The sequence below is a fragment of the Euphorbia lathyris genome, chromosome 1 (assembly GCF_963576675.1).
Source record: "Euphorbia lathyris chromosome 1, ddEupLath1.1, whole genome shotgun sequence".
Taxonomy (NCBI): domain Eukaryota; kingdom Viridiplantae; phylum Streptophyta; class Magnoliopsida; order Malpighiales; family Euphorbiaceae; genus Euphorbia; species Euphorbia lathyris.
In genome coordinates this window covers 124126022-124145807 of record NC_088910.1, presented here as the reverse complement: position 1 = coordinate 124145807, position 19786 = coordinate 124126022, and the positions used below count along the sequence as shown (strand labels likewise).

Genomic DNA, 19786 nt, shown 5'->3' with positions numbered 1-19786 from the left:
GAAGAATGAAATGAAAGACATAGAAATGAGAGATTATAGATAGAAAGGAATGACTAAATTGTTTTTACAACTTAAGTAAGACCTTGTTTGATAAACCGTTTAATTGCTTAAATTAAAATGTTAAGCACTTATTTAATTTAAGTGCGTTTGATAACAGTTGTTTCTCTACCACTTAAATTAGTTAATTAAGTTAAAAACCACTTATTTTGATAAATAAAAATATTTAACTTCACATTTTAAGTTAAACATTATCAACCAATATTTTTACATAAATTAAATCATTCAATATTTTCAGCACTTATTGAAGTAAAAAACTTGATCAAAATATGCCGTACCAATATTTTAATAGTTAAACGGTTGTAGCATGTCATAAGTACTATCTTGTCAATCATCTTAACTTCATGTATTTTCTCGTGAAAAATGAAGTTTGAATATCAAAGTGTAAGAAAGATAAAATTTAAGTATCATAGTTATATTTTATCCATATTTTTAATAGTTATACCATAATTATAATTTATCTTTTTTATATATATATTTATCCATCACAGGTGTCCATATGAACCTTAATGACCAAATGAATTTAATCATAATCTATCCATCTCAAAGTAATAAAACGTTTGATGGTGAGACTGAGATGCGAGGTTAAAGCGGGTATGTTGGCCCGAAATTTGGTTCAAAGGTAATTTGGCTTAATACATTATAGTATTTTCAATAGACGGTGCTATAAAAATTGCAAAACTTAATACATTATATTAAAAATTTAATATTTTATTTCCTCGCATTCACCTCATTTTTTACAATTTTTGTTAAAAAATGCTCTAATAGTAAACAACTTCAAAAATTGATACTATGGTCTCACAAATCATTATTTCATATATAATTTATTTTAATTATAGATATTGTCGTAAAAATGCACAACAGCAATAAGCAACTACATCATTTTTTATATTAAAAAAAGTCAAGCAATATTATCAAAATGTTATCAAAAGTGTTAACATTGCTTGAAAATTTCAAACATTTACCATCGCTGGACATTGTTTGAAAGTTAACAATATTATTGTCATACTGGGCCATGTGCCTTCGTTTGTTTACCAAAAAAACAATATTATTGTCATATCATCAAGTACTCAATCAAGCATTTTCGGTTAAAGATGCTCTTAATAACCTGAATTTCGTTCAAAAAGCAAATTAATTATGAATTTATATAATGTTTCATTAGTGTTTTGAAATTGCATAAAATGATTTATTATTTATCTTAATTTGTTTAAAATGAATTATTAACCCTCTGAATTGCTTATAATTATCTATTCATTCTTGAATTTGTTTAAAGTCATATATATTTCAATTTATCTAAATTTTATACTGACACATGAACTTAAAAAATTAATCACCTCCTAACATATTAAGCCTGAGTATTTTTTTCTTACTTGTCAAAAATCCATAAATATTAAATAAGACTTAATACATTTCTAATCCCTTATATTTATTCAAAAAAGTGTCTCATATATTTCCAAATTGTCTTATTTACTCTTGAATTTGATTAAAATAACATGTTGGTTCTTTGAATTTTTTAAAGTAATATTTTGGCCTCAAAAACTTATACTGAATTTGTTTAAAATATACACAAAATCTCCATTTTCTCTACCACTGGATTTCAGGGGTCAATAAGGACTCGTTTGGCTTATTGTTTATTGTTCCTGTTTGCTAGTTGCTGTTGCGGTTTGCCTTTGAAAAATGTTACTTTTCCAAAAAGTAGTGATTCTCTGCTTTTTGTAAAAAACTATTTTTCAGCTGTAAAAGGCAAACATAAGATGTCTAACCAAACACCTAAAACTCTGCATTTTAAAAGTGAAAAGACAAACAAGAAGTGAAAAGTAAATAACCAAACACTCCTAAATCTTTTTAAGAAAATTAAGGAGGTAAATATGAAGTTCTGAAAGTGTAGGGAGACAATTGAAATTTACTTTAGACTATTAAATAATAATAAAAATAAAAATAAAGAAGCAAAGGAAAGGGAGAGCCGGGGAGATAAAAAGACAAAAAAGGAAAAAAGAAATGGAGAGGAGTAAAATTAGGGTGTTCTCATCTCTCTGTAAATACCTGCCAACTTGTAGTGTTTTTCTGGACCAAATCCTCTTCACCTCCTCATTTTTTGGAACACTAATAAAACACACAGCATCTTCAAAACCCATCCAATCTCACTCTTTCTTTTCTCTTCTTCTTCCCCCCTTTAAGATAATACAAAAACAAACACCATATCTCAAAACTCTTCCTGCAATGGCGGAAGAGGCCTTCAATGTACCTTTTTCCTTAACCTTCTTTACGCTTCCCTCTTTTAATTTATTGTAGCACTATCTTTCTTCCTCGTTTTTCGAGCTTTTGTTTTCATTTCTTCAGGTACGCTTCTGCTTTTCTTTCTTTTTCTTTTTCATGTTTTCTTTTTGTGCATAAATTAGATTGCCATCGATTGTGAATATTTGATATTTTGTGTGTAAATCTTAAGAGAATAATTCTTGAATGGTTTTATATGAAGAACAAATGTAGACAATGGCCTGCCTGAGAAATGGCAGCATCGCCATTGATAATGTGGCCTGTTTGGGGATCCAATTGAAACTGTGGTTAATCATTTTTCAGAAATTATAAAATTGATCATTTGCTTCTTCCTTTACACTTGCTGCATCTTTCTTGAAATTTTTGGACAGCCTATTTTTTCACTTGGGAAAGTCTAATACCATTCCTTAGAATTGACAGATTAGCTGGTACCAAGTCTAGGGCTGTAAATGAGCTGAACCACTCATATGTGGCTCCGCGTTTGGCTCGATAAAAGATCGGCCGTGTTCGGTTCAGCAAGTTGAGCTTGAGCATGATGAAAATCATCTTGAAAGCCTGCGAACAAGCTCGATTATAATGTTCATGAACTGGGCTTGTGAGCAAGTTTGCTTCATTTATTTTTTTAATAATAGTAATCTAATAGGAGGAAATGTAAAATTATATAGTTTTATATGAAACTTAGTTTCCTTGATTTCAAAACTAGGTAGGTTTGTGTTAAAGATATTTCAAATGAATATAATTAAAGAGATATTCGCGAGCAAAGTTCATTAACAGAATTAAAGATAATCTCGTGAGCAAATAAACCAGCTGTTCGAAAGCAGCTCACGAACAGGATATTAAGTTTGAGCTCGTGCATTTTCTGATGAGCCGAGCATGAGCAAGGCAAACTAGGTGCTAACCAAGTTCTTCACTTTTCTTATAGAATGGATTAGTTCTCTAGCAATAGAATAGCATGGAAGTAGAAAGCTTTCAGCTTTTAGAAGATAATTGAGTTATATGATCATAACTGAACTATATTGTTATTGTGGTTAACATATTTTGAGGTGGTTGTTTTACAGATAAAGGAAAAATAAAAAATGGCAAAGGATTATCCAGGATCACCCAAACCTCATCATCAGCTTGAATCAAAAAGGAAGCGGCTAACTTTGATTTTGGGAGTGAGTGGCCTCTGCGTAATTTTTTATGTTTTAGGTGCTTGGCAGAAGAGTACAACACCTCCTCCTATAAATCACTCTGAGGTCACTACTAAACTTGGCTGTGATGTTTCAACCCCTGGAACCACAACATCCAACACAAATTCACCACCAACACTTTTAGACTTTGAGACTCATCACCAAATTGAGATCAAAGAAACTGAAACAACTGTCAAATTTCCAGCATGTAACGCATCATTCAGTGATTACACACCTTGTCAATATCCACCAAGGTCAAGAAAATTTGATAGGACTATGTTGAAATACAGAGAGAGACATTGTCCAAGTAAGGAAGAGTTGTTTCAATGTTTGATTCCTGCTCCACCTAAATATAAAACCCCCTTTAAATGGCCTCAGAGCCGTGACTATGCCTGGTATGATAACATTCCTCATAAAGAGCTTAGTATTGAAAAGGCTGTGCAGAATTGGATTCAATGGTCTGGTGACCGGTTCAAATTCCCCGGTGGAGGTACTTCTTTTCCACAAGGAGCTGAGACTTATATTGAAGAGATGAGTAAACTCATTCCTTTTACTGGTGGCACTATCAGAAATGCAATTGACACTGGCTGCGGTGTAAGTAGATGATAATGAACAGTTTTGGTTTGGTGCATTCTTATTTTGCTGCTATTGATGTTTATTGTTTTGGGGGTGTAGGTTGCAAGTTGGGGTGCTTACCTGCTGAAACGAGATATTCTGGCTATGTCTTTTGCACCACGAGACACACATGAAGCACAGGTTCAATTTGCTTTGGAGAGGGGAGTTCCTGCTATCATTGGCATCATGGCTTCACAGAGGCTTCCTTATCCAGCCAGGGCTTTTGATATGGCTCACTGTTCCCGTTGCTTGATACCTTGGCAAAGTCAGGGTAATGTCTTTTTCAAATTTTATATACACATACAAAAATGATAATTAGTAACCAGCAGTGTTCAAGAAAAAGACCGCCTTAACCGCCTAAACACTCAAAATCGAGAATCCATTCTGGTTTTACCAGCTTAGATCCCCGGACGTTTTCTTTTTGACCCTCTGGCCGTTTTTTTTGGCCACCTGGCGGTGCTTGGAAATTGCCTAGGGGCTAAAGGCTGGTAAAATCAGAACGAATTCTCGATTTTGAACCCCTCGATCGAACCTAGTTGGTAAAAATCGAAAATCCGTTTCAATTTTTCCAGCCTAGGCTCCCTAGCCGCTTTTTTGCCCCCCTAGGCTGCTTGGGAATCGCTTGGAAGCCGCCTAGGGGCTGTCTGGCGGCAATCAGAATAAAAGAACGTTTTTTTATTGTTATTTTGATTTTTTTTGCTTTACTATAATTTACTTTTGAACATTGTCGCACGATTTCTGGTGATATGTGTTTATTATTTACAGAGATTTTTTTTGTTTAATTGCGTTCTCTAGTTGTTTTCATGATATGATTTGAGATTTTAAATACATTGTTAGGTAGTTTTTTTACTTAATGTTGTTTTTGACACATTTTTAAGGATACATGCTAAAAATATACACGTTTCTCTGTCAAATCATTTTATGTTCTTATTTTTAAATAGTATAATACATATTTTAATTACATTTAAATAAAAAGTTATTTATTCACAAATAAAAAAATACAAAAATAAAATTCCGATTAGTTTCCAAGAGTCCTGTCCGCCCGACTAGTGTCTAGCGTGTTTTTACAACCTTGCTAACAATATAGACTTATGCAACATATATGCGTATACTTTTGTTAGGTGGTCTGTATCTAATTGAAGTGGATAGAGTGTTGAGGCCAGGAGGTTACTGGATTCTCTCTGGTCCTCCAATAAATTGGAAAAAGCACTGGAGAGGCTGGGAAAGAACACAGGAAGATCTGAAGCAGGAGCAAGATACTATCGAAGGTATCGCCAAGAGCCTGTGCTGGAAGAAACTTGTAGAAAAGAATGATCTATCAATTTGGCAAAAGCCTATCAATCACGTTCAATGCAATAAAATGAAGAAGGTCTATAAAACACCACATATTTGCAAGTCAGACAATCCAGATATGGCATGGTAATCACTCTCAATTAAATTAACTTTTCATCTTACCCTTCAGTCAGGGCTGTAATTGAGCCGAGCTAAGCCGAGATTTTGTCTGCTCATGCTTAGCTCGTCAGAAAATTGACAAGCTCGAGCTTGAGCTCTCAAGCTCAATATCCTGTTGGTGGACAACTCGTTTATTTGTTCACAAACTTTGCTCGCCAGCAGTTCATTAATTCTGTTCATGAACTTTACTCGCGAATATCTAGCTAATTATGTTCATTCGAAATTTCTTTAACACAAAACTACATTGGTTCTAAACCTATAAAACTAAAGTTTACACAAACCTACCTAGTTTTACATTTCTCCCTTTATAGAAATACTACTATTAAAAAATAATCGAACGCTTGCTCAGGAGCGTGTTCATGAACATTGTAATCGAGCTTATTCATAAACCTATCACCGAGTCTGCTCGTGAGCTTTCGAGCTGAGTTTCGTTGTGCTCAAACTCCGCTTGTTTATAAATTGATCTGAACACAGTCGAGCTTTTATCAAGCCTAAAGCCGGACCGCACATGACTTAGCATCTTCATTTTGCTTAACATAACATATGTTTTAGGTACAAGGATATGGAAGCTTGCATAACCCCTCTGCCAGAGGTAAGCAGCCCAGATGAAGTTGCTGGTGGTGCACTAGAAAATTGGCCAGAGCGTGCATTTGCTGTACCTCCAAGAATCCTCAGTGGTTCAATACCAGGCATCACTGCCGAGAAATTCAAGGAGGATAACGAGGAGTGGAAGAAAAAAGTCGCACATTACGAGCACATAATGAACCCCTTAACAAACGGGCGCTACCGAAATGTCATGGACATGAATGCTTATCTCGGCGGATTTGCTGCAGCAATGTTGAAATACCCTGTGTGGGTTATGAACGTCGTGCCTGCCAATTCAGACCACAACACCCTCGGCGCAATCTTCCAACGTGGACTAATAGGCACGTACCAAGACTGGTGCGAGGCATTTTCGACGTATCCAAGAACATATGATCTCATTCATGCCAGTGGAGTTTTCAGTATATATCAGGACAGGTAATTTGGAGATTATTAGTTAATGGTTGTGCTTGTTTTGGATGTTGAAATGTGGTGTTGTGGTTGTTTGTTTTGCAGGTGTGACATAACGTATATTCTGCTGGAGATGGACAGAATTTTAAGGCCGGAAGGGGCAGTGATATTTAGGGACTCGGTTGAGGTTCTGGTGAAGATTAAGAGTATAATAAGTGGAATGAGATGGAATGGTCAGATTGTAGACCATGAAAGTGGACCATTTAATCCTGAGAAAATCCTTGTGGCTGTCAAAACTTACTGGACTGCTGAGGAATCTGCTTAAAAAAAGAGAGGATTAACTTAGTGTAACATAATTAATTAATACCTTGATTATCTATTCAGGGATCATTTTGTTCAATCAGATTTTGCTCAATGAGAAATAGGTTTGGTATTAATGGAAGTGCATGAAATTTTGATTCTACTATGCAATTTCATCTTGTTGAGGTCCAAATGGGGTAAATTACACTCACGGTCCTTTAACTTTGCTTTTACATTCATTACGGCTTCTGAACTTCACACTTTACTAATATTATGGTCCCTTTTTACAGTTGACCATGTTAAAATAGTCGATGATGATTTCAAAATGGAAAAGTCTAAGAATTGAAATTATTTAGAACCATATTTTCTATGAACCGTTGTTTTTTATTTTCCAAATCAGTATTTTCGAAGCTTTTTCTTTAAAGAACTATTTTTCTCTCCTATAAGCAAATACCTAAATGATCTGAAAATTAAAAAAAAGTGAAGAGATAAGATTGTTTGGTATCATTTCCATCAACTCTACATTGGAGGGTTACTTACTATTAGATTGGTCATCTTCATCAACACTAAGGGGTTATAATGTTAATACAACAACAATAAAGCCTTAGTCCCGAAATGATTCGGGGTCGGCTAACATGAACCATCATATAAAACCGTGAAATAGTCGTGTCAGTGACATAAATTCTCTCCATCCACTCTGTCCTATCCACTACCATATTTTCCTCAAACCCCAATAAACTCATATCGCTCTCGATCACCCTCCTCCAAGTTTGCTTAGGTTCCCCTACCCCTCACTACTACATCCCTTTGCCACTCTTCAGTCCTCCTACCCGGCGCATCAAACGCTCTTCGTCTTACATGGCCAAACCACCTTAGTCGGTTTTTCCTCATTTTATTCTCAATAGATCTAACCCCTACTTTTGTCCTAATTATTTCATTACTCACCCGATCCTTTCTCGTATTCACGGGTCTTAATAAAAGTAAGAGTAAAATTAAGGAGACATGAATGTAATTTACCCATAAAAATGGCCTTGAAGTTGTTAGACAAGATCGATTTAGTCTAAATTAAAGTTTAGATGTCAACTGAGTTTTAAAGTTGGTAATATTAAACAAATTAATTCTAATATAACTAGTTTAAATATTTAAAAATTTATCAAATTTGAGCTAATTTATCAAATATTATTAATTTCAGAACCGAATTGATACCTAAACTTCTATTTCGACTAACCGATCATGTTTGTGGAGGTAGGGTTATTTTAACCCTTAATTATGTTGGTTGATCACTCTTATTCATTTTATTTTTGAGTATTGTTGTAGCCAAGCTTAGGTCTCAACTAAAACCTGAATCCTCAAAATTGGTGTCCTAACCATTTGGTAATTTTACCAACCAAACACAGCCCAACTCCACCAGTTTCCTATTTTTTTTTTTAGTTCTAACCTAACCATGGACACCAAATAAACAAATTTATAGGACAAATGACTCATATTAAAGGGGAAAAAAAAATACTGACCTTGACTGAAGTTTAGCCAATATCACAACATTGTTATTAAATTTTAGGAAAATGCATAATTAAGCCTTAAACTTTGTCTATTTTAACGAATTCTCTGATCAAATATATTTCCATATTGAGCCATTAATCATTGATTCTATTATGGATCGGGCTCTTTTTAACTTTTCTGTCGAGTTTGGATGATATATATCGTTAAAGCAATTCGATTTATTGACATGGATAAATAAAAATAAGAATTTCTTAATTAGAAGAGATAAAAAATTAAAAAGTAAAAAGAAATTATAGAAATTAATTTCGAGTACGTTCTTCCAAGTTCTATCTTCTCCTCTCCAATTTTATGATATCCAACATCAGAATCGCCAAATGGATCTTCTCCCCTAACACCATAATCCATTTAGAACATGTTCTTCCAAGCTCGATTACCAACTTAGAAAACCTACTAGAAATCGAATTGTAATTTCTTTTTACTTTTTTTTATCCTCTCTCTCTCCTAATCAAGAAACTTATTTTTTTATTTATCCACGTGGAAGTAAAAATTTCCATGTCAGCAGCCTTAACAGCGATTGACGTCCAAACTCGACGGAAAAGTTAAATAAGGGTATGATCTTTAAGAGAGGCTTAATGTGGAAAAATAATTGATTAGGAGCCTGATCCTTGAAACAGATAAAATTCAAGAACTTAATTATGTTTTTTACCTAAATTTTAAAATAAAACAATAAATTGATTAAAATTTTGCTATGGCTATAATAAAATTACAATGCCCAATTTAATGGTCATGTAGCGTCGAAAATATGACGTAAATAATTGGTAAAGAAATGAACTCGGTGTCACCTGTCTAGCATGTATGAAACTTTTGCCACATGACAGACGTGTGTTTGCCACGTGGTGTTTTGCCACATGACAGACACGTGTTTGCCACGTGCTAAGGGTTTTTAAAAAAAAAAAAACTAATCATATGGATAAATAAAAAGAAAACATATATTGTCGACAATTTACGTCATCTTTTTGATGCTACGTGGTAAAAATTCCATGTGTGACATACACGTAGTATCGAGCTTCTTTACTAATCATCCACATCATCTTTTTAACGACACGTAACCACTAAAACCGGCTATTATAACTTTGTTATGGTAAGATTAAAATTTTAATCACTTTATTATCCTTTCAGTGGCCATAAATGCCTTTTACTCTTCATATTAAGGACATGAAAATTGTAATTATGGTAATCAAGATAACCTCAACCATATTATATATATGGATATTATAATATAATGGGTAAAGGGTACATATATACTTATATAGTTGCGACGGGACTGGACATTTAAGATGTTTGGTGTCACTGTTGTACATTTATAACATGCATTCTCATTTCATTTCATACAATCAACTTATAATTTCAAATTCGTTTACACCCCATAATTTTCGTTTTTAAATTTTAAAAACAAAAAACATTATCAGCCTTTAATCATTTCGATTTTAATGAATTGAGCCTCTAATTTCATACTTTAACATTAAATTCCTAATATTTTTTTAAACAACGTTCTAATTTATCAAATTAGTTAGATGTGAAAATTTAATTCAATTGAAATATTATTACACGTTTTATTTATGTCTAAAATTATTTTTTTATATTTTAAAATAAAAAATTTAATCTTTATATAGACACATTACATATATAAGAAAATATGTTTTCAAACTATTAAAACTACAATTTTTCAACTTATATGAAATGAATAAAGATTTGTTAAATTGAATTTTATGTTAAAAATTTACTTTTATTGAAATAAAGGATCAAAAAGTACTATTTAAAATGGTTTAAATCTTACTTAAAAAAAAAAGTTTAAACCATTATTTAATCTCTAATTTATGTAAAATTTTACCATATTATTTGGTCACTAATCAATTTCAATTAGTTAAATTCAACCAATTTAGATAGAGACTACATAACTATTATAATACAAAGTGTTAGGGTCCGTTTGTTTTACCTGCTGTTTGCTGTTGCTGTTTCCTGTTACGGTTTGCTGTTTGCTGTTTGAAAAGGCTGCTGTTCCAAAAAGCAGGGATTCCCTGCTTTTATAAAAAGTTACTTTTCGGCTACAAAAGGCTAACAGGAGATATCTAACCAAACACTTTAAACTCTCATTTTCAAAGTGAAAAGGCAAACATGAGGTCGAAAAGCAGCTACCAAACACCCCCTTATTTTACACCTGAACTTAAAACATCATATGTCTTAAAGTTTTTTTTTGTCACGTAAATTTTCTTAAGTGAAAATAATTACTTAGATTTAAAAAAATAAAAACCAAATTTCTAAACAAAAATCGAAAAAATCTATCGTGGATCGGGACTAGTAATAATCATTCTACTCAGATGATGTCATGTCATTCCAACTATTAATGTGGTAATATGAGTGGAGAACAACTACTGGAGTCTACAATAGAATTTTATCACTAAAATCCATTAAGTCCGAGTGTAAATTTCAGCACGTGTTAATGGAATAACAGTTCTGTCAAAATCTCTATCAAAATTTGGTGTAATTTCGTAAATTGGGATCGGTCGAGAACAATTAATTAAGGACCCAATAGTGGTTTAAAGTAGGTTTAAAGCTTACTTTTATCAGGAAATTCACACTTAATTTGTTAAATTTGATGTTTGTAAAGTATTAGATCAAGTAATAAATTGAGATAAAAAGAAAACTAAATCGTTTCTACTGCTACTTAAAATATTTGGACAAGAAAAAAAGGGGAAAAAAAGACAGAGTAATGCAATATGGCATCAGCTTGAGTCCACATAAAATTAAGCGTCCGCCGCAGAGTGATAGAGAGATAGCGACACAGATTGGGCGGAAAAGGGTTATACTTCCGAAAAGACAACCAAATTGCTCCGATTTCAGATTTCAGATCATATGTCTATTATAATTATAGACAATAAAGTCTGTTAGGAGAGGAAGAAAGGGATTTTCCCCCCATTCGGTTGAGCTGCTTTCTGTGCAAGATTAATTTAACAAATTAAGTTTATACGCGATTTGGATCAATAAGATTCTCAGTCGGTCGGAGGAGGTTTTCATGGATTCGTCGATGAATTCCACGGTTGATGAATCGGCCGACAAGATAGAAGAAGAGGTTTCTAGAGTGGTGGAGCAGGCCAAAGAACTTCAGGATTCTGCCGCTTCTTTTATGTCCAGGTCTTTTAACGAAGAGCAGTCCCTCCGCCAGCGTGCTCTTGCTCTTGACTCTTCAATCCGACGCTGCCGTTCCCTTCTCGACTCTCTGTTATCCCATAAGGTTCTCGATCCCGTTCTTGCTGATAAGGTAGTTAACTACTCCTCTTAAAGTTATTGCTTTCCATTAATTTATCTCTCAATTCAATTCATAATCCATGTTATTGGTTTCTGAAATTAAATCATGCTGATTGTATTGCAGCTCGTAGAAGATTTGCAGAGAGCTAGATGTATTATGCTTGATGGAGATGCTGCTGCTTTTCTTCCTACCAAAACTCAGGGTTCAATTCTACTCCTAATTCTTCTTTTTAATCTCTCAATTCATTCCTTGCATTTCCTCATCTCATTGCATGTGCCCATATTTGCATGCAGGCCGCTTTCTCAAAATGTTTCTTGGACCAATTAATGTCCGGGCCTCTCGTAAAGACATTCAATTGAAGGTTAAAGAGGAGTACAACAGCTACAGGGTCTGGTTTGCTTCTCCTTCTCCTTCTCCTCTTCCAAATGATCTTTAATAGTTTTGACATCTTGTGGGCTAACGTTTTTTTCTTTCTGGAGCAGGATAGAACTGCCCTTTTATTTCTTCTTTTTCCTTCTGCTCTATTGATTTTAAGAACTTGGCTCTGGAGTGGATGTTTACCAGCATTTCCTGTTCAACTCTACCAGGTAACCTCCTAGTGTTTGAGATTCTCATGTAAATCAATTTCTCATTGTGACATATTTGGAATATACTCTCTCAGGCATGGCTTTTGTTCCTCTACACTGGTTTGGCTTTGCGAGAAAATATTCTGAGAGCAAATGGAAGTGATATTCGTCCATGGTATCTAAATATTAGCTCTAATCCTGTTAAATCTTTTGGAAGATTTGTGATAATAATGTGATTGTTGGTATCTAAATAGTCCTCTTTGGCCTATTAGCCTTGCTCAGCATGTTGTCAGCAGTCTACTCATCACCGTAGGAATAGATTTTGTTAATTTCTTAACTAGTATCTCTAAAGAGGACTTGTAAAATTTGCTATATTGCAGTAATAGAATTTACTAGAAAAGAAGTAACTGATGAAAAGAGTTGCTTACCTTCAAGACATGATAATGGCCAAACACTAGCAGACTCTGTCTGTGGATGATTTATTTACATCCTATGACTAGCTATTTAAATGTTTGCAAGAACGTTAAATTTCATCCAAGTTGTTAAATGAAGGTTCCATGGCTTGTAACTTTTACTATGCTATAGACTTCAATTGTGGATCTGGGGTGGTGATCAATGTCTTCCTAGATCTGGAACTTCTATGATTTCCTGATTCCTATTTCTGTTTATTTTATTTATTGTTTTAGGATTAGTCAGTTGCCACATCTTCCAAAGAACCCGCAAGTCTCTTTTCTTGAAACTTGCCCATTCTCATATTCTCCTTCTACCATGTACATAGTTGAATTTGCTTTGCATCCATACATAATACACCCATTAGATGCTTAAATGCTTCTCCATCTCTCGGATGTCCATTGCATCACATGGTTAAAAACACAAACTGACAAAGAGATGACTGCAGCAGTTCAACAAATTAATTTATCTTCATTGTGAATGGCTTTCAAGATTTTTGTTACCCCACTTCAGCATTGTGCACAAAATTGTAATGAAATTATTATCATATAGTCAATTGAATAGGTGGGTTGACAATATCTGAACATCACATTGGTTGCGGGTGGTGCCTAATGTGCACTTCATCATCATTGTTATCATTTATTGCTAGCAATGTAGCAGTATTTATTAGGTAGTTTTCGTTAGGATATTTTTAATTTACTTTAATGTTTATTCATGTTTTATTGGTAGAATAGTATTCTATTACAGTTATCATAGGATTGAGCTTTTTTATTCTGATAATATAGGTTAGAAATGAACAAGAATTACATTCTTTTTGCTGATTTTCTACTGTTAGGTCACGTTTTGATTTATCTTTGCCCCCCTGTGTCCTTTCATATAGTTTCTTGTACTATTTCTTCTTTTCTATTCTATCTGAAATTGAATTCTTGTGTGCTGTCTCATCCTGATTATTTGTATTGAAGCTGTATGATAATCTTATAGTAACATTCTGTGTGTTGTATGAGTAAGTTCTGTCATGTTATCAGATAAAAATTCAATAATGATGACTCCAATTATGAAAACTATTCGAAATGCATGTCCTGTTCATCAGATCTGGAAACATCTGAAAACCTTAAGCATGTAATGTTTTTGCTACCCTTTTGTATTGTACTTCCTGATAAAAAAAAAGGCTCTTATTCTTTACCTAGATTATGGATATGCTTTATGGTTGAATCATAGCTGTAAAATCGAGATTCGACTCGTGAATTGAAATCCTCATTTTTCGAATCGTGACTCGTGAATCAAATCGAATCCTAAGATTCGGTCCACATTCAAAAGATTACAAAAAATAAAATATTTGCCACGTTGAACTTAAAACGTTATCAAATATTAGTCTAGAAATTAATGTAAAAAAAGAAATCATATCAACCAAGTACATAAAATTCAAATCTAATGCAAATGCAATTCTAATAAAACTAATTCACAAATCGAACTGACATAGTGGAGATGGAGAGTTTGAGTTTCTGACTCTGTTTTCTTGCCTTGTTGACAACTTGGTAATGATGGAGGGAACTAGTTTGAGTTGATAACTTGATAAATAACAATCGGACTAGAGGAGAGTGAGTTTAGTAGTTAGTGTTGTTGAAGTTTTTGATGAACGGTGATGAATATAATTTGCTTCAAATCGTCTCTTGTTGCACCACAACAAAGCAAAGTGCACAGACGTTTTTGAATGGGATGAGATGAGACTTGCGTATTGTTTTGAAATTGGAAATTCATATATGTTAGTGTGTTTTGATTTGTTAAAGTTTAATGATAATTAATTTTATTTCTTATGTTTTAAAATTTCTGATTAGTTCTTTTCCACTAATTCACTTCCTTCCTTCATTAGACTTCTAGTTTTTCTAAACTACAATTTGGAATCTGCTGCAGTAGTTATTATCACGATTTTTTTAGCATATTTTCTGAATTGGAATAGAACGATTCGCCCGGTTCACCACGGATCCCGACAATTTATATCCGATTCTGTTGTAATTTAGATTCTTCCTACAGATCCGGCTCGAAATAGACCTGAATTGAATTGAATTGTAAGATCCTGTTCTAATTTAGATTCTCCATATAGATTCGGCTCGAACCGTAAGATTTGAATCGTGAATTGTAAGATTCTAATAACAGTGAATAGTAGTCATATAGATTTGACACTTTAAGTCTCTTACAGTCTGTTTGGATGGGGTGAAGGAGGGTTATTGAAGGAAGGGAAAGATTTTAGAGGGAACTTTATTACGCTGCCCAACACTCCAATTTGGAGTGTTGGAAACTAGGAAGTAAATGGATGGGATTTTACCCTTATAAACACTTACCAACCCCTCTAATAAATTTCCTCTCAAACAAGGATTGTTCTTTAGCCTCCCCTTATTAATCCTCCAAACCCATCATCCAAACAGACTGGTATTACTATGAGTAATGGGAATTACTCTCTTGACGGTAAAACGTTGTTGCCGTGTGACCTGAGGTCACGGGTTCGAGTCTTAGGAGCGGCCTCTTGCCAATTAATTTGGCAAGGGAAGGCTTGCCCCCAATACACCCTTGTGGTGGGACCCCTCCCCGGACCCTCGCTCAGCGGGGACGCGTAATGCGACCGGGCCGCCCTTTTTTTTTTTTTTTATACTAAATGAGATGCATACGTGAGGGCGAGCCTTGGTGCAACGGTAAACGTTGTTGTCGTGTGACTGATTAGGAGCGGCCTCTTGCCAAAATTTGGCAGGGGAAGGCTCGCCCCCAGTACACCCTTGTGGTGGGACCCCTCCCCGGACCCTCGCTTAGCAGGGACGCCTAGTGCACCGGGCCGCCAATCATACTAAATGAGATGCATTTTGTTTATATTTCTCTGTTGAAGATAGATCTGATAATACTTTCATAATTCTGTCTTGTCTATATCTGAAACCATGGAGAATTTGCAGTTCTTAAAAAAGCATTTCATCTTTGAGTAATGCAAGAGCGTTCTGCTCTTGATTTTTCTCTCAATCCAGTTTGTTTTTACTGGTGGTTCTTTGCTTGATGTGTTCAATTTTTGCTTGAGAAATTTCAAATTTTGACATAATTTGATAACTTCTTTTCTTGTCAAACACGTGAATCTGGTTTGAGCAAGTTTTATGTCACAATAAAGTATACTTTTCTGCGCGGGTGGAGTGGGGTGGGGTCCATCTAGCTGAATAAAATGTTTTTTACAAGATACAATTGTTAAAAAAAATATGGAATACTGTCAAAAAGCAAAGCCATATGCCATGTAGTTTATCAGTTTATCTATAGATTTTTCGGCTTAAAATTTATATTTTAATAAAGATGCCTGATGTGCTTTGTCAGGTGGATATACCATCATTATTGCGCTATGATTATGGCCCTTGTTAGTCTCACATGGGAGATTAAAGGGCAACCAAATTGTGCCCAGAAGCAGGTTATTATCTTTCATTATCTGCTTGTTACACTATTTATATGATTTATGACTGCTTAAATATTCTGCAGAGAGGGGTACAACTGTTTCTGCAATGGGCTATGATGCAAGGTGTTGCCATGCTTCTACAGAACAGATATCAGCGGCAAAGACTTTATACTCGCATTGCCTTGGGAAAGGTTTGATTTTGGATTCTTTTTCTGCACTTCAAACCATATATGCCGTTTGGCTTTTGCAACTCAGTCTTCATTTTTTGTGAAGGATATCAATTATCTCAACTTGGTAACAAGAGCTTTCTCATTTAATTCATATTGTTATTCTAGGCCAAGAGAATGGACGTTGTTTGGGGTGAAACAGCTGGTGTGGATGGCCAATTGTGGATTTTGTGCCCTATCCTCTTTGTTTTGCAGGTGATTTATGCTCCCTCTTACTGATTAAGGTTTATAAATTGAAAAGTACCCTGCTGTCAACACCATTCCTTCATACCTAAATGTCATGCACAAGTATTCAATCATTTTATCTGTAATTTTTCTTTTTCTTTTTGGAATAATTTTGAGAAGTAACTAAAATGTTTTTAACATGCCGGATTTTGAATAGTGAAATTCTTATAGTCAAATCGCAGAAAAAATTGGTTAATATGCTACTGGTTTATTTTACCTGTGGACATAATTTGTTCGTTTACATTTGGTTTGACAAAATTTCCCTGGAAAACATTTTCATTTTTTCTGTTAAGAGGACATAAAATTGCAATGAAAATTATTTTCCTGGTAAAAAAGGAAGGAAGCAACTTTTCCAGAAAGCTTTTTTTTTTTCAAACTTCTTTTTGGTTTTGTACAAACTTAACATAAGAAATGAAACCTTAGAGAACCTGATTATATACCGAGCATGGCTTCCATTACTGTTAACTCCAGTAGGCTGCGGGTGCCTGTCATAATTCTAATTCATATGCAAGTTTCTATCAATATATTTACCACAAATGACATTGTTTTGAAGACAAGAGGACTATGAACGGAGCTTGAAGCAAAATGGCCTGCTTGGATCTGAAATTTTGTGGACATCTGGTTTTTAACATTTCCTGCATGCTTATTTATTTTACTTTTTTCTAGGGTTTTGAAGCCTATGTTGGACTGCAGTTGCTCAGGACTGCATTTGTAAGAGTTGTGACTGAGTGGCAGGTATGCATTCTTAAAATCTTCCTTTATTCTGTCGTCCGGGTAGCTGTAATTTCCAGGTAGATGTGATGCGCAATTTATAGTTGCTTGGTGCATGGCATATTGCAGTCTATTGATGAAACTGTTTTTGGCAGGTAATATTCTGTGGGATTCTTTTAGTTTTTATGGCAGTTGGAAACTTCCTAAACACAGTACAGACACTTATGGTAAAGTCAAGGTTTAAGGCAAAAATGAAAAGAAGTAAGAGCAAGGCAGAATTGGATTAAGGAAATTCCCCATATTTATAACTACTCTTCCAATAGCTCTATAGGATCTCAAATTTTGCTTTTTTTTTTTGGGTGGATCTGAAACATGTTTTGGTTAAATTGAGGCAATGAAACATTTGGTGATATGATTCTTCTACTTGTTATACTCATCCTAGCTTGTACTTTTCTGTCCATGTAGTTAACCTAGTGAAATAAAAGTAGAAAGAATGGAAGTATTTTGACCCCTATGTTAATAGGGCACAGTTTGAGGCAACCATGTAAAGTGTCAGGATCAGATGGTTTGTCATGCTAGCTATATAATATATTAATGTGCCTGTAGCCAGTCGTACGCGTACTGAGTTGTATAGAGAATGTTATTTGGATTCTGAACTTGGAAAGGTTGTTGTTTGGCTCTTTTTGGCAAAATATGCACCTTGTGACTTTTTAAATCAAAGGATTGCAAAGAATAAGAAACTGTCAAATTTCTGAGATGATGATTATCAAAATGATATTAACTTTAGAGGACAGTTGACCAACAAAAATAAGGGTCCGTTTATAAGATTGGAGGGATAAGATTTATCTCTTGCTTATCTCATGCCTTATCTCTAAAAAAATAAAAAATAAATATATGAGATAAATGAACTTAAGAATTTTTTTTTTATCATTGTCCCATCTATTTATACCCCATAACAGTCTCTAGTAGTGGAGATAAACTGCTCAATAATAGAACGACTTTTAATGACTGCTAAAAACTTTTGTTTGAAATTTTAATTTAAGAGCCCAATTAAGAGGCTTCAGAAATACTATAATTAACAACTTAGAGGAGAAAATTGAGTAAACACGTGAGCAACTTTTAGATTTTCCGATTAAACTATGTTCACCATAAAAAATGTGAGAACTTCACCATGAAAAAAAGCCTTAATATACAAATAACTCCCTGAACTTTTCCAAATGTTGCAACTGCCTCCTGAACTTTCAATTGTAAAACATAACCCTTCAAACTTGTTCAATTGTAAAACATAACTCCAAATTGCTGACATGGACTGCAATTGAAGAAACATGTGAAATACAAAAGTTGCAACGCTCGTGGAGTGTGATAATCAGATCTTTGGTGTGATATGAATCCGGAGAAACATTTTTACGGTTGCTTCAAGTACGGGGTAAAAAAATTCCCAATTTGGGGTTATGTTTTACAATTTGATAAGTTTAAGAGGTAAGTTGTTACAATTGAAAGTTGTAGGAGGCAGTTGCAACATTTGGATAAGTTCAGGGGTTATTTGTGTATTCGGCCTAAAAAAAATGCTTCTTAATTAGTTCAGAAAAATATGTTAAAAAATTAAATCACCTTCTCTGAGTGTTCTGTTCAGGAGAAGTAGAAGGAGGATGTGGATTTCCGCAGTGATCACCTGCGTCTGGTTTATCTGGATGACGAGAAACAGAGCTATATTTGATTCAGAGCTCCCTTCAATCCAAACTCTCAAGTACAAACTTATGATCTATATCAGGGAAAGGAGCGTCAATACTGAGGATGTCGTTCGAATGATAAATGAGCCTGAGTGCATTATTGTTCGCTGGATTGCGCCTCCGTCTGGTTGGATCAAGGTTAATACAGACGGAGCCGCGAATTCTTCGGGAATCGCCGGAGCAGGAGGCATCTTTAGAAATTCTAAAGGGTTTGTGGTTGGCTGTTTTGCCCTCCCCTTGCGTTGTTCGCCTGCTCACATTGCTGAGCTCAGAGCGATTATGTTTGCCATTAATTCTGCCTGGGAAAGGAACTGGCGATGCATCTGGATAGAATCTGATTCGGCTTATGCGGTGCAGCTTCTAAATAATGGAAGGCATGATGTTCCTTGGGTAATCAGGAGAGACTGGCAATCCTGCTTAGCTAAGCTTTCGACTATAAATTGGCGTGCCACTCATATCTATAGAGAAGGAAATCAAGCAGCGGATCGTCTAGCCAATCATGGAAAATCTATCTCGGCTATATACTGGTGGCACTCTGCACCCCACTTCTGTCAAAGCTTCGTGTTTGATGACATTTGCAATGTAGCTCATATTCGTGTTCTGTAGTTTTATTCTTTCATTTTTTCATTTTTTCTTTCCCTTTGCCCCTCCCTTTGTAATCTTCTTTTTTTTATTAATAATATTCGGGTTGTTGGTTGTGCTGGAGGTGCCAGCCTAGCTGGGATGTCCGGCCTTCCTTCGCGTCCCAACTTTGATGCAAAAAAAAAAAAAAAAAGTTAACGGAAAATT

The 19786-nt window shown here is 34.6% G+C and overlaps 2 protein-coding genes across 2 annotated transcripts; both read left to right on the top strand.

Moving 5' to 3' along the window:
* Nucleotides 1-2078: 2078 nt before the first annotated feature.
* On the top strand, nt 2079-7029 carry LOC136210881 (probable methyltransferase PMT17). The gene is made up of 6 exons (XM_066002308.1): nt 2079-2397; nt 3390-4097; nt 4179-4389; nt 5240-5537; nt 6123-6590; nt 6669-7029. Exons 2-6 carry the CDS (start codon nt 3408-3410, stop codon nt 6886-6888), a joined length of 1887 nt encoding a protein of 628 aa, XP_065858380.1. The 5' UTR covers nt 2079-2397; nt 3390-3407; the 3' UTR covers nt 6889-7029.
* A 4094-nt stretch (nt 7030-11123) lies between these two features.
* Nucleotides 11124-17807, top strand: LOC136210879 (uncharacterized). The gene is made up of 10 exons (XM_066002307.1): nt 11124-11682; nt 11794-11872; nt 11964-12058; nt 12153-12257; nt 12332-12411; nt 16029-16119; nt 16188-16295; nt 16440-16526; nt 17223-17291; nt 17423-17807. Exons 1-10 carry the CDS (start codon nt 11437-11439, stop codon nt 17552-17554), a joined length of 1092 nt encoding a protein of 363 aa, XP_065858379.1. The 5' UTR covers nt 11124-11436; the 3' UTR covers nt 17555-17807.
* The last annotated feature ends 1979 nt before the right edge of the window (nt 17808-19786 follow it).

What these genes read in the sequence shown, in the direction of transcription:
- LOC136210881 (XM_066002308.1), top strand. Translation starts at nt 3,408, where the DNA reads ATGGCAAAGGATTATCCAGGATCACCCAAACCTCATCATCAGCTTGAA. An exon ending in GATACCTTGGCAAAGTCAGG is followed by an intron (nt 4,390 to 5,239) that starts GTAATGTCTTTT and finishes TACTTTTGTTAG; the next exon opens with GTGGTCTGTATCTAATTGAA. An exon ending in TTCAGTATATATCAGGACAG is followed by an intron (nt 6,591 to 6,668) that starts GTAATTTGGAGA and finishes TTTGTTTTGCAG; the next exon opens with GTGTGACATAACGTATATTC.
- LOC136210879 (XM_066002307.1), top strand. Translation starts at nt 11,437, where the DNA reads ATGGATTCGTCGATGAATTCCACGGTTGATGAATCGGCCGACAAGATA. An exon ending in TTCCTGTTCAACTCTACCAG is followed by an intron (nt 12,258 to 12,331) that starts GTAACCTCCTAG and finishes ATACTCTCTCAG; the next exon opens with GCATGGCTTTTGTTCCTCTA. An exon ending in CTATCCTCTTTGTTTTGCAG is followed by an intron (nt 16,527 to 17,222) that starts GTGATTTATGCT and finishes ACTTTTTTCTAG; the next exon opens with GGTTTTGAAGCCTATGTTGG.